This window comes from Caretta caretta, chromosome 4 (genome assembly GCF_965140235.1).
Source record: "Caretta caretta isolate rCarCar2 chromosome 4, rCarCar1.hap1, whole genome shotgun sequence".
NCBI classification, from domain to species: domain Eukaryota; kingdom Metazoa; phylum Chordata; order Testudines; family Cheloniidae; genus Caretta; species Caretta caretta.
The window spans coordinates 11,970,315-11,982,386 of record NC_134209.1 but is presented as its reverse complement, the minus strand read 5'-3'; the positions used below and the strand labels follow the sequence as shown (position 1 = coordinate 11,982,386).

The window sequence follows — 12,072 nt, the reverse complement described above, 5'->3', positions numbered from 1 at the left end:
GATTAACATTCATAATTGTTTTAGCTAACTCCGCTTAACTTCTAAGACAAAATCTCTAGTCTGGACATATACTATAAGGCAGTGGTTCTCAACCGGGGTATGTGTACCCCTTGGAATATGCAGAGGTCGTCCGGGAGATACGTCAGCTCATCTAGATATTTGCCTAGTTTTGCAGCAGGCTGTTTGAAAAGCACTAGCAAAGTCAGTACAAACTAAAAGTTCATAAATGACTTATTTATACTGCTCTATATACTGTATCAGTGTTTCTCAACCTGAGGGCTACAATTTATTTTATAATTATATGGTAAAAATGAGAAAGTAAGCAATTTGTCAGTAACTGTGCTGTGGCTTTTGTATTTTTATGTTTGATTTTGTAAGCTAGCACTTTTTAAGTGAGGTGAACCTTGGGAAACACAAGACATATCAGACTGCTGAAAGGGGTACAGTAGTCTGGAAAGGTTGAGGATCACTTCAGGGAGAGGTAAATAAAAAGAGGAAGTGGTGAGCTTATAGCCTCTAGTCCTGCATTGGAGATTGCATTTTTTTAATATTGCTCCATTTCCATTCAAAGTGCTTAACTTGAAAGTATGGTTATAGTCAATTGGTTGGGTAGATAAAGATACAATTGCTGTTTAATGGGAGCGGTAGCCAAAGTAAATTCTGAGGGTTTGGGTGGAAGGATGTGCTTGACCACCATTCTTCTGTGGTTTCCCTCTCCAATAGAGAACAGACTTAAAGCCCTTGTAAAATACAAGCTCTGGCTGCAGTTACAGCTTTTTGAGATAAAACTTTGTCTTGGACAACCTTTGCAATAACTGAGGCACAAATAACTTGGCTTAAAATAAGCCCACGAAAGCTTATGCTCAAATAAATTGGTTAGTCTCTAAGGTGCCACAAGTACTCCCGTTCTTTTTGCAGATACAGACTAACACGGCTGCTACTCTGAAACTAGTCTAAGACAAGCTTCAAAAAACATTGTGTATTCCTATGTATGGTGTACTAATGTATTTTATAGTCTAAAATATTAGTTTGGGGAAGCCTTCTGGACCTTTTAAATTGTTCCCTTTGGCTATAGAAAAAAGCACGAACTATTGAAATATATTTTATGCTCTAAGACTGCGATTTCTCCCCACACCATCGTGACTATTTTTGATGATGCAGTTATATGCTTTCAGTGTAAAAAATCTGCAGCATATAGAAAACTGAAAAGATGGTGTGGGGGCAATGGAAAAATCCTCTTTTGAGACTAGTCTCTGACATTCCTGCAGAAACTTCTTAAACATTTCTAACTTATCACTGTGTTTGTTGCAGCAAACAGGGCAATGCTTTGTTGTGAGGTGATGCAAGCTGATTGTGTATCTGCCTCACTGTTGTCTGCTAGCAAAAGGGGTGGGTGTGGGTGGTGTTTTTACGCAGTGTTTTCCAGTGACTTCAGGTTCTGAAAGGATCTGTGCTCACTCTCTTTACCAGAAGAGGAGAGGCATTTTTTTTCAAGGGAGCTGTAGCCTGATCCTTTTAGATGGTTAATAATTGTATTGATTCCCAATTGGTACTAATTTAAGGAGTTAAGGGTAATACGGTTCTTATCCCAGAATCAGGCTCCATAGAATTAGAACTGACAACTTCAATATCTTTTAGGAAACCTTGAGATGTGTGGCAAAGACACTCGGACTGAGGGCAAAGCCAAGCTATGGCTATTTTTATTAAAACAATCAGTAGAGACAGGAAAGCACTAGACCACATAACACCCCTCCCCCCCCTATGGTGGATTGGTGTTATAGGGCCTTGGCACTAACATGAATGTTCATGCTGATGCCCAGTCTTCTATGTCCAAATCTAACTTCCTCACCTTCATAATAGTGGGGTACACTTAACTTATAGGATAACATATTAATGCCTTTTAGGCCATTATCATATACATCACCTATTATTAAATCTACCAGCTATTTTACCCTAGAATATCTAAGCCCAGTATCAGTTCAATGTTCTTCTGGTTGTCTGGTATCATTATGTACCAGCTCCCTCTATTGAGCAAGCTATTACCCTAGATTTTGGGGAAATGGGAACTATTGGGCCATTTGATCTATGAATCATAGAATATCAGGGTTTGAAGGGACCTCAGGATGTCATCTAGTCCAACCCCCTGCTCAAAGCAGGACCAATCCCCAGTTTTTGCCCCAGATCCCTAAGGGGCCCCGTCAAGGATTGAACTCCCAACCTTGGATTTAACAGGCTAATGCTCAAACCACTGAGCTATCCTTCCCCCCAGTGCTAAGGGTCAAAGGCCTACTTTACTTATGCTAACTTGCTGAAGCCAGTGTCTTACAGGATACAGACCTATAGGTTGCTTGCATTACTGCTGAGTAAAATATAGGCTAAGCTAGCTCTACGGGCTATGAGGCAGATGTCCTCAATATAATTGAAGATCGGGATATGTATAGTATTTCTTATTACTCTTGAGCTGTAAATCTCTGTTTAGCTAATGCTGTAAATCAGAATTTCTAGCTGTCTTCTGGGAGGGGTAAAATGGAGGCCACTCATACCTTCAAAATTCACAGCCCTCATTCCACTTCCCCACCCCTGGTGTTAGAGAAGCATATAGAACAGAAATAGCTCTCCAATCCAAGCTCCCTTTGTAATCTTGTTTTAATGCAGGGGTTCTCAAACTGGGAGTAGGGACTCCTCAGAGCGTTGCAAGGTTATTACATGGGGGGGTTGCAAGCTGTCAACCTCTACCCCAAATCCTGCTTTGCCTCCAGCATTTATAATGGTGTTAAATATATAAAAATGTGTTTTTAATTTATAAGGAGGGGTCACACTCAGAGGCTTGGTATGTGAAAGGGGCCACCAGTAAAAAAAAGTTTGAGAGCCACCGTTTTAATGTAATAAAACGCTCCCTCACGGTACTGATGGGCAAGATCCCCTTGGGCTAATATGTGGGGAAAAGGAGTCCAGGAGAACTGGCTGTATTTTAAAGAAGCCTTATTGAGGACGCAGGAACAAAACCTCCTGATGTGCAGAAAGAACAGCAAATATGTCAGGCAACCAGCTTGGTTTAACAGAGAAATCTTCGGTGAGCTTAAACACAAAAAAGAAGCTTACAAGAAGTGAAAACTTGGGCAGATGACTAGGGAGGAGTATAAAAATATTGCTAGAGCATGCAGGGGTGTAATCAGGAAGGCCAAAGCACAATTGGAGTTGCAGCTAGCAAGGGGTGTGAAGGGTAACAAGAAGGGTTTCTACAGGTAAGGTAGCAACAAGAAGGTGATCAGGGAAAGTGTGGGACCCTTACTGGATGGGGGAGGCAACACAGTGACAGAGGATGTGGAAAAAGCTGAAGTACTGAATGCTTTTTTTGCCTCGGTCTTCACAGACAAGGTCAGCTCCCAGACTACTGCACTGGGCATCACAGCATGGGGACTGATGGGTTGGAGTTCCCTTAACTAGGATTCCAACTTTCTTGGCAGACTGAACCTGTTCCATTGCTATATGACATCAGTTCATGCTTTCTATAAGCAGTATTTGATGGCATAGTTACTGCCAGTTCAGATTAATCCTTTTTCTGTAAACTAATAAGGCAGGTGCTGAGTAATGACCTCCCCCCTCCGCCCTTTAATGGGCTAAATTCTTGCTTTTCTCTCCTTGGGCCAGTTTTACTTTCAGGCTTGGTAACCTGTCAATTCAGGATTAGTGTAGCTGAGACACAAAACAATGAATTTCAGGAAAGGGATCATCCTACTGGGAACAAAAAAGTATCAAAATTTCAATAGTTTTAAGTATAGAAATAGTGGAGGTAAAATACCTTTTAGTCTACATCAAAAGAGTGAATTCCATTTTGACTGCTGTGTAATTGTTTGGATGCTTTCAAATGCTGAGAGAAATGAGCTTTTAAATCTTCAGTTAAATATAGTTTGGGAATATGTGATGTTCACAGCTAATACCTAGATTTATGTGCTACCAGGTCCTGGGTTAACAAAGTACAGCATACCTTGTAGGTATTATAATCTAGAGAAAAGTAGTAGAGAGTAATTTTATACTGTGTTTCAAAATGAATTTGGCAAAAATGTCACCTTCTTCACAGCTAGATTGCATTTTGACAGTGCTGTTTCCCTGAGTCACCGTATTGCATTGGAGGGTAGGGGAGAAGACACCAATTCTAGTTTGCATGAGAGAGCTGAAATAGTCACTGGGCTGTAAAGTGATTTTAGTTTTTTGTAAAATCTCAATCTGTTATCTGTAAATGTGATTGATACGTTATAAAGCTGGAAGGGACCACTGTGATCATCTAGTTTGATCTCCTGTGTAACACAGACAGTAGGAATTAATTGAGGGAAGTTCTATTTGAAGTAGAGCATGTCTTTTAGAAGAAAAATCTTATCTTAATGTAAAAATTGCCAGTGATGGCGAATTCACCACAACCTTTGGTAAGTTCTAATGGTTAATTACCCTCAGTGTTAAAGATTTGAATCTTATTTTCAGTCTGAATTTGCCTACCTTCAATTTCCAGCCATCAGAGCTTGTTATACCTTTGTCTGCTAAACTGAAGAACCCATTATCACATTTCTGTTCCCCATGTACAGACTTACAAAATGTGACAAGTCACCGTTTAAGTTTCTCTCTGTTAAACTGAATAGATTGAGCTCCTGGAGCTAACAGTGTGATGTTGTGGTGAAAAAGACAAATATTCTGGGATTTATTAACAGATGTTCATATGTGAGACATGGAAGGTAATTGTTCTGCTATACTCAGTACTGGTGAGGCATTAACTGGAGTATGATGTCCTGGTTTTGGGCACCACTCTCGAAGATGTGAACAAATTGGAGAGTCCAGAGGAGAGTGACAGTGAAGAAAGGCTTTGAACACGACCTATAGGGAGAGGTTGGAAAGAATTGGGCATGTTTATCCTAGAGAAGAGAAGACTTTGGGGGGGTCAAATGGCATGGTAAGTTTTCAAATATGTAAAAGGCTGTTAACAAAGAGGACTGTGATCAGTTGTAGGTCCACCAAGTGTAGGACAAGAAGAAATCTGCTTAATTTGCAGCATGGGAGATTTAGGTTAGATATAAGGAAAAACTTTCTAACAGGCTACCTAGGGAGGTTGCAGAATCCCCGCCCTTGGAGGTTTTTAAGAACAGGTTAGACAAACACCTGCCAGGGATGGTCTAGGTCAGTGGTTCTCAACCCCAGTTAGCACACAGCCCATGTGACATCCTCAGGGCCATACAGTTAGTATATACATTGTGTAGATGCGGCCCACATCACACAGAGAGTGCATATGTGGCCCACAATGGTAAATAGGTTGAGAACCACTGGTTTAGGTATACTTAATCCTGCCTCAGTGCAGGGGAATGGACTAGATGACCTCCTAGTCCCTTCCAGACCTAAATTTATTATTGCTGCTTTATATTTAGCTGTTAATGATAGATATCACTTTAAAAAGTTCTTTTAATAAAATAATCTCTTTAATACAAGGCCTCATCCAATTAGAAACATTTTAAAGAAATAGGTTTAAATTGGATTTTAGCATTAGGAATATTAAGCAAACAAAGATCAGTGGCTCAGATTCTCTGTATTGGATGAAATCAGAACATGTTGCAGTCCCTTTCCCAATCACAGTTAGAAATATATTCACAGTACTTGCTGTGGTTGCCATACTGTTTCCAAACCTCAGGGTGAAACTGGCCCAGATTATTAGGTTGATGTTTCTCTGTCTGCTGCTGGGGAAATATGGTGGCTAGAGAGAGATGTTTTGGGAGGGATGGGATAGAGGGGAAATACGATGAAAATAATTAAGGGAATGTCTACACAGCAAGAGAGACACCCACGGTAACGAATCTGAGCGCAGATCAACTTACTTGGGCTCCTGGGGCTTGTGTTGTGGAGCTAAAAAATAGCAATGTGGACATTACGCCTCGGGCTGGAGTCCAGGCTCTGAAACCCAGTGAGGGGGGGATGATCTGGAGTCCAGGCTCAACTATACTGCTATTTTTAGCACTGCAGCTTGAGCCTCCTGAACCAGAATCCATTGACCTGGGCTCTGAGATTCGCTACCAAGCCTTTTTTCTTTCCCCCCCTCCTTTTTTTTTTCCTGTGTACCCTGAGAGAGAATCCCCTCCCTCCATTGCTCCCTCCTACCAAGGAAAAAACGGAGAGTAAACTAAAGGAGGTTGGTGATGGGAACGGGAAGGACATGAGGCATTGACCACAGATCAATACTAATGAAATTAAGATATTTGAAGAAGAGAAATGAACAAAATGAAAAGGAGCTAAAAGTGTATAATAGAAAAATATGCTGAAGACTGATTTAATTAAATCCGTTTTATGAACAACAAAACTAACTCATTTGGAATAAAATTACTTTCATATGTATCCCAATTAAGGGAAAAAAATACTGTAATCTGAAAACCACATGAGCAATAACTTTAGGGACTTCGGTGTTCCTGGATCACAAGTGTCTTGCTAAACACTAACACTTTGTTGGCCAGTAGCCACTTCTGTACTTCCAGACATCACCTGGCTTAGACAAAATCCTCATGACAAATATTGGCTCTACATGCAGACAATAAGGACAATAAGAATTTATGCCCACGACGAGTAAATACCAGTTGCTCTCTCAGCTAGTATGCCCAGTGCACCAAACAATCACTTCTCTGATGGCCACATAGGTTTTTGCAGGATTGCGGAAATTCTTTGATAGTTAAGATAACCTTCTGAATGAGTCAGTGCTGTATTCCTGTACTGAGACTGCAAATAGCTCTGGGATGCTGTGAGTGATCCATTGTGTATAACTTTGTTCCGTTCCTGGCTGGGCCACAGACTTTCTTGGTGGTGCGGGGTGAGTCATTTAGATCAAAATTTCAGTTAACCACAGTCGGTTCCTTATTTCTGGTTGCTCAACTTGGAACATCTGGTGCCTGATTTGCAGAAGTGTTGATTGCTTGCAGCTGTAGCTGATGTAAATAGTAGTTGTGGATGCTCAGCAGTTCTGGACAGCAAGGCGGTGCATTCTGGTACAATGAGCATAGGGTTGGAATTCAGTTCACAATATGGCCATGGGCTCTTTTATTTCAGGCTGTGGGTCTTAAATAGCTTTAGCTTCAATTTATAATAAAGTGTGAATGAAAACAGATTATTATTTTGATGAAAGTCTGTGTGTGGACAAGCCCATAGAGGTTCTCTTCCACTGAATTGGAAGACTACTTCCATTTTTGTTATCATAGAATCATAGAATATCAGGGTTGGAAGGGACCTCAGGAGGTCATCTAGTCCAACCCCCTGCTCAAAGCAGGACCAGTCCACAACTAAATCATTCCAGCCAGGGGTTTGTCAAGCCTGACCTTAAAAACCTCAAAGGAAGGAGATTCCACCGCCTCCCTAGGTAATGCATTCCAGTGCTTCACCACCCTCCTAGTGAAAAAGTTTTCCTAATATCCAACCTAAACCTCCCCCACTGCAACTTGAGACCATTGCTCCTTGTTCTGTCATCTTCTACCACTGAGAACAGTCTAGATCCATCGTCTTTGGAACCCCTTTCAGGTAGTTGAAAGCAGCTATCAAATCCCCTCTCATTCTTCTCTTCTGCAGACTAAACAATCCCAGTTCCTTCAGCCTCTCCTCATAAGTCATGTGTTCCAGTCCCCTAATAATTCTTGTTTCCCTCCGCTGGAAGCTTTCCAATTTTTTCACATCCTTGTAGTGTAGCGCCCAAAACTGGACACAGTACTCCAGATGAGTCCTCACCAATGTCGTATAGAGGGGAACGATCACGTCCCTCGATCTGCTGGCAATACTCTTACTTATACATCCCAAAATGCCATTGGCCTTCTTGGCAACAGGGGCACACTGTTGACTCACTGTTGTCTTGTAGTTACTCAGGAAAGCTTTCATTGAGTCTTGCCATGGAAAATTTGGAAAGGTAAGAATACAGTATATTTAAATGTGAAATCACTTACTCACTATTTTTTAAAGGGAAGACAAATTTTTGACCGCAAAATGATCAAGTTCAGTCGTTTTGAAAATAACCATGCCAAGCGGCATTAGATCAAGTGGTGAGGCCATGTCTACACTTCCAAGCTTATAGGAGCACAGCTGTACTGATACAGCTGTGCCACTGTAAGAGTGCTCTTATAGCCACGTCATGCTGGTGGGAGAGAGTTCTTCTGTTGACATAATAAAACCAGCTTTATAAGCAGTGGTAGCTGTGTCCGCGGGAGAGCGTCTCCCACTGACATATAATTGTGCACACAGGCGCTTATGCTGGCAGAAGTTATGTGGCTCGGGCGTATGTTTTTTCACCCCTGAGTGACAGAAGTTTTGCTGACATAAGTGCGAGTGTAGACACGGCCTTATTTTCAGGGTTCATCCTGCTATATCAAGTTGGGAGTAGCCTGAAGCACTTAACAGCAGCTGTAATTCATGCTCTATGTAACTTTATAACTCATTTTTTTGGGGGGAGAAGGGAATCTGATCTTTGTTAACTATCTGTTGTACTGATTGCTGTAGTAACAAATGTAATTAAAACAATCCTATGTGTCACGTGAAGAAATGTGAGGCATCAGTGAAGACCAGCAATCTATATAAGTTAAGAATCATAATGATGGTGAATGCAGTTGAATTCCATGTAAAGCTTTTGGATAGTTAAGTTTACAGGATTTTGATTTTTCTCATCTTTTATATAAAGGATCAGTTAAAAGAAAACTGTTCTGTACTGGTTTAACAAAAGTTTGTGAAAAAGGCCTAATGGGTAAGTAATGGTATTGTTTATACCTGTTTATTTTGACTGCCAGACTTTAAAAAAAGTTTGAATTAAATACAAATTTGGAAGGGGATACTGTCTAGTGGTATTTCTGTATTGTGGAGCTACAAAATGGGATTTTCGCTCTGCAGTAATTCTGCATTATGATGCAGTCTTTAATTGTGTGATTGCATAACAATTTTTCCCCCCACAGGACCCCTGCTTCATACAGTGCACAGGATGGGACCTGCTCTGGGAATGAATCAGGGTTGTGTAGTAAAAGAGGCAATTGTCTGTAGGACCCCTGCCTTGTGTTGCTGAAATTGGAAGGTGTGTGGTGAATGAGGTAGAAGAATACAGGAGGATTGTTTCATGATTAAGGCACCAGAGGGCAATGAGAAGCGTTTTGCCAGTGGGTTTCACAGATGTCTGGTGGCAGCGGAGCAGACTCAGAAATTTTGTATTCCATTTTAGGTTCTAGAGGGGAGAATAGGGAGTATACTCCAGTGGTCACAGACCCTTCTGCATTTGTCACCTCCGGCCTGTCTCTGTTCCAGTCTCCCAATCTAGTTAGTCCTAATCTCCATACACCCACCCCACCCTACCCCCGATGACTCCTCTCATCACACTTTTGGGGTATGTCTACACTGCCCATGTTACAGCATGGCTGCAGCAGTGCAGTGATGTGGGCAGTCTAGTGATACTTTATGGCCGGGGAAAGAGCTCTCCCGGCGATAAAAAAGAAACCACCCTGAACAAGCAGCGGTAGCTTTATCGCTGGGAGTGCTGTCTATACTAGCGCTTTTCAGTGCTAAAACTTTTGTCGCTCAGGGGTATGTTTTTTTTCACACCCTTGAACAACTAAAGTTTTAGCGCTGAAAGTGGCAGTGTAAACACAGCCCCACTCTCCTTTTGCAGCCAGCCCTTTTCTCCCACAGCAGACTCCCTGTTAGATTTCCACTTGCTTCCCTGCACCTGCCATCCCCAAACCCTGGCTTCTCTGGGGTCCTCATCCAGTCTTGGTTGTCTGTCCCTTCTAGCCCCTTTCCAATCTCTCTCCCTCTGCCCCAGCTCCTTGTCTTAGTCTTCCTGCCTAGCGAGTTCCAGTCCCCTGCCCCCAACCTCCTCATCTGATCTCTCTCTCCCCTCCATCTCTCAGTCTCAATACCCTTTCCCTGGCTCCTTGTACCAATCTGCTCCCTTCCCTCGGTCCAGGTCTTGTCTCCTCTGCATCTGAGACAGGTTGCTTTTTTCCTCCATGATACCTGGGCATAGTAGAAGGAGCATTGACAGTGCAGACTGTCTCCCTTTCCTCATTTTTCTGCCTGGTGCCACCAGGATCAGCAGTTACAGGGGAACTCTAACAAAGTTTCTTCTGAGCATTTGCTAAGATTATTCAAAGGCTCATAATGTGGCCAAATTTTGAGTTTCCTGCCCAGAACAGCAAAAGGCACATCTCTGACACCAGAACCCATGTGCCCCCTGCCACATTTCAGGTCCCTGTTCTAAAGCATGAAAGTACTAGAGCTTTTCAACAAAACAGCTGCATGACTTTAACATGGGCAAAACAACATCTTTCTTCAGTCTTTTATTCTTTGAAACAAACTACTTTTGTTGAAACTTTCACCCAAAAATTAAGACTGAGGCAGAAGCCTGGCATAGGAAATTTCAGCCTAAATGATTAAAGTTTAGCAAAGTTATAAACAACTAAAACCAGGGTCGTCTTATGGGGACATGTCAGACAGACTTCAGTGTAGGTGGTGCTCCTAGCTCAATCTGTAATAAAGCAGGTGTTTTCTTTGAAGAATCTCTCACTGGTTAGATATGATTATTACTGACTAGTTGGTTTTGTGCTGGATCACTTAATATTCTCTTTCTGGAATCCTGTCAGTTAAATGTTTGGGGTTTTATCAGTTGCAAGATGAAATACCTCCCAGTACTTTTTCATCATAAATCCATTGTAGTCTTGCAGCTTCACGATGAGCATTGTTGCTTGAGCTGCCCCAAACACCTGCTTTTCTTCTTACCTATAGTGTTCTTGATACTGATTCTGCACTGTCTTGGACACTCTACTATCATTCACACCTGTGTAAAGTGGGTATAAAATGGTCATTCAGAATTGGTAGCATTTTACTTACTTTGTGCAGTATACAGGGCAGTGGACAATTGGTCTCCTGGTATTTAATATTTGATGTTGGTGTGTGGACTTCACTATTTGTCATCCCATTCTTTAGGAAATGTTTTGGTCTTGAAAGCAAAAGGCCCGAACTGTATTACTGTAGTTATTTTTGTTTAAGATAGCTTAAGTGTGGAATATCCATTTCCAGTTTCTTGCAAAGGCTCTTGTAGGATATTGCTACAGTGAATTACCACATACATGCCTATGGTTGTATACTGCTCTCTGCTTCAGATATTTTTATGTAATTGAATTTTTGTCTCAGTAGTTTCAGTAGAAAAAAATATTGTGGAGGGTAATAACTTCTGAGCATCCAGATTGCAGGGTACCAGAATAGCACACATTACCCTACTTGTTACAAATTTTGGACACAGAGAGTATGTTGTGGTAAGGTTTCTCTGTAAATGGTGAGCCACTAAAAGACTTGAGCATTACTACTGTTCTGAGATAGAAGGATCTGGATATTCAGCAGTAAAAGGAGCGGCAGCAGCAGCAGCAGCAACAGCGGTAGTAAAGACAGAGCAGGTTCCACAGTTAGCATATTTCACAGTATGAGTCAGTGTGAACACAGCTTCCCAGATAGCTGCCTGCAGGAGGGAATGAAAACTGTATATTGAAAAAATATTCAGGTTTCATGATTATGATGCTAAGTCATGTGATCTTTACTATACCTTAAGTTGCCAACTTAGCTTTACTCAAGAGAGGATCCTTTGCTGCAGTGTATTTAAAAAAAAACAAACGGAAAATTGTGCAATGTGTGTTTATGCTTACACCATGCCGAGGAGACCCTTACCAGTAAATAATCTGTGTGTCCCTGAGGTAAGATATTGTTTCTGCTTTCCCTGCACAGTGCTGCTGCAGCACGGAGCTGATCCAAACATTCGGAACACTGATGGGAAATCAGCACTGGACCTGGCAGATCCTTCAGCAAAAGCTGTACTCACAGGTAAGAGTCATAAGTTTCTATTGAATTGTCTTCTATAGTTCATTGTGTATATACCTCTTCAGCATAGAAGGAGCAAAAATGTATGTGTCGTTATCAGGTTCCTTATTGAGTGGATATAACTGCCATTAATTGCCATGCTTCCAGAGGTTTGAATTGCTTATTTCACTTATTTGAGAGAATTGTGTAATTAGAAAACATCATTCATTATTCACTGCA

At 41.5% G+C, this 12,072-nt stretch overlaps 1 protein-coding gene across 1 annotated transcript in view; it reads left to right on the top strand.

Annotated features, from left to right (window-relative positions):
• TNKS (tankyrase) overlaps positions 1–12,072 on the top strand; it is a 278,284-nt gene that overhangs the window by 38,117 nt on the left and 228,095 nt on the right. Inside the window, exon 3 of the mRNA XM_048846834.2 lies at positions 11,761–11,856. Coding sequence (XP_048702791.2) covers positions 11,761–11,856 — 96 coding nt within the window. The remainder of the gene's footprint in view (positions 1–11,760; positions 11,857–12,072) is intronic.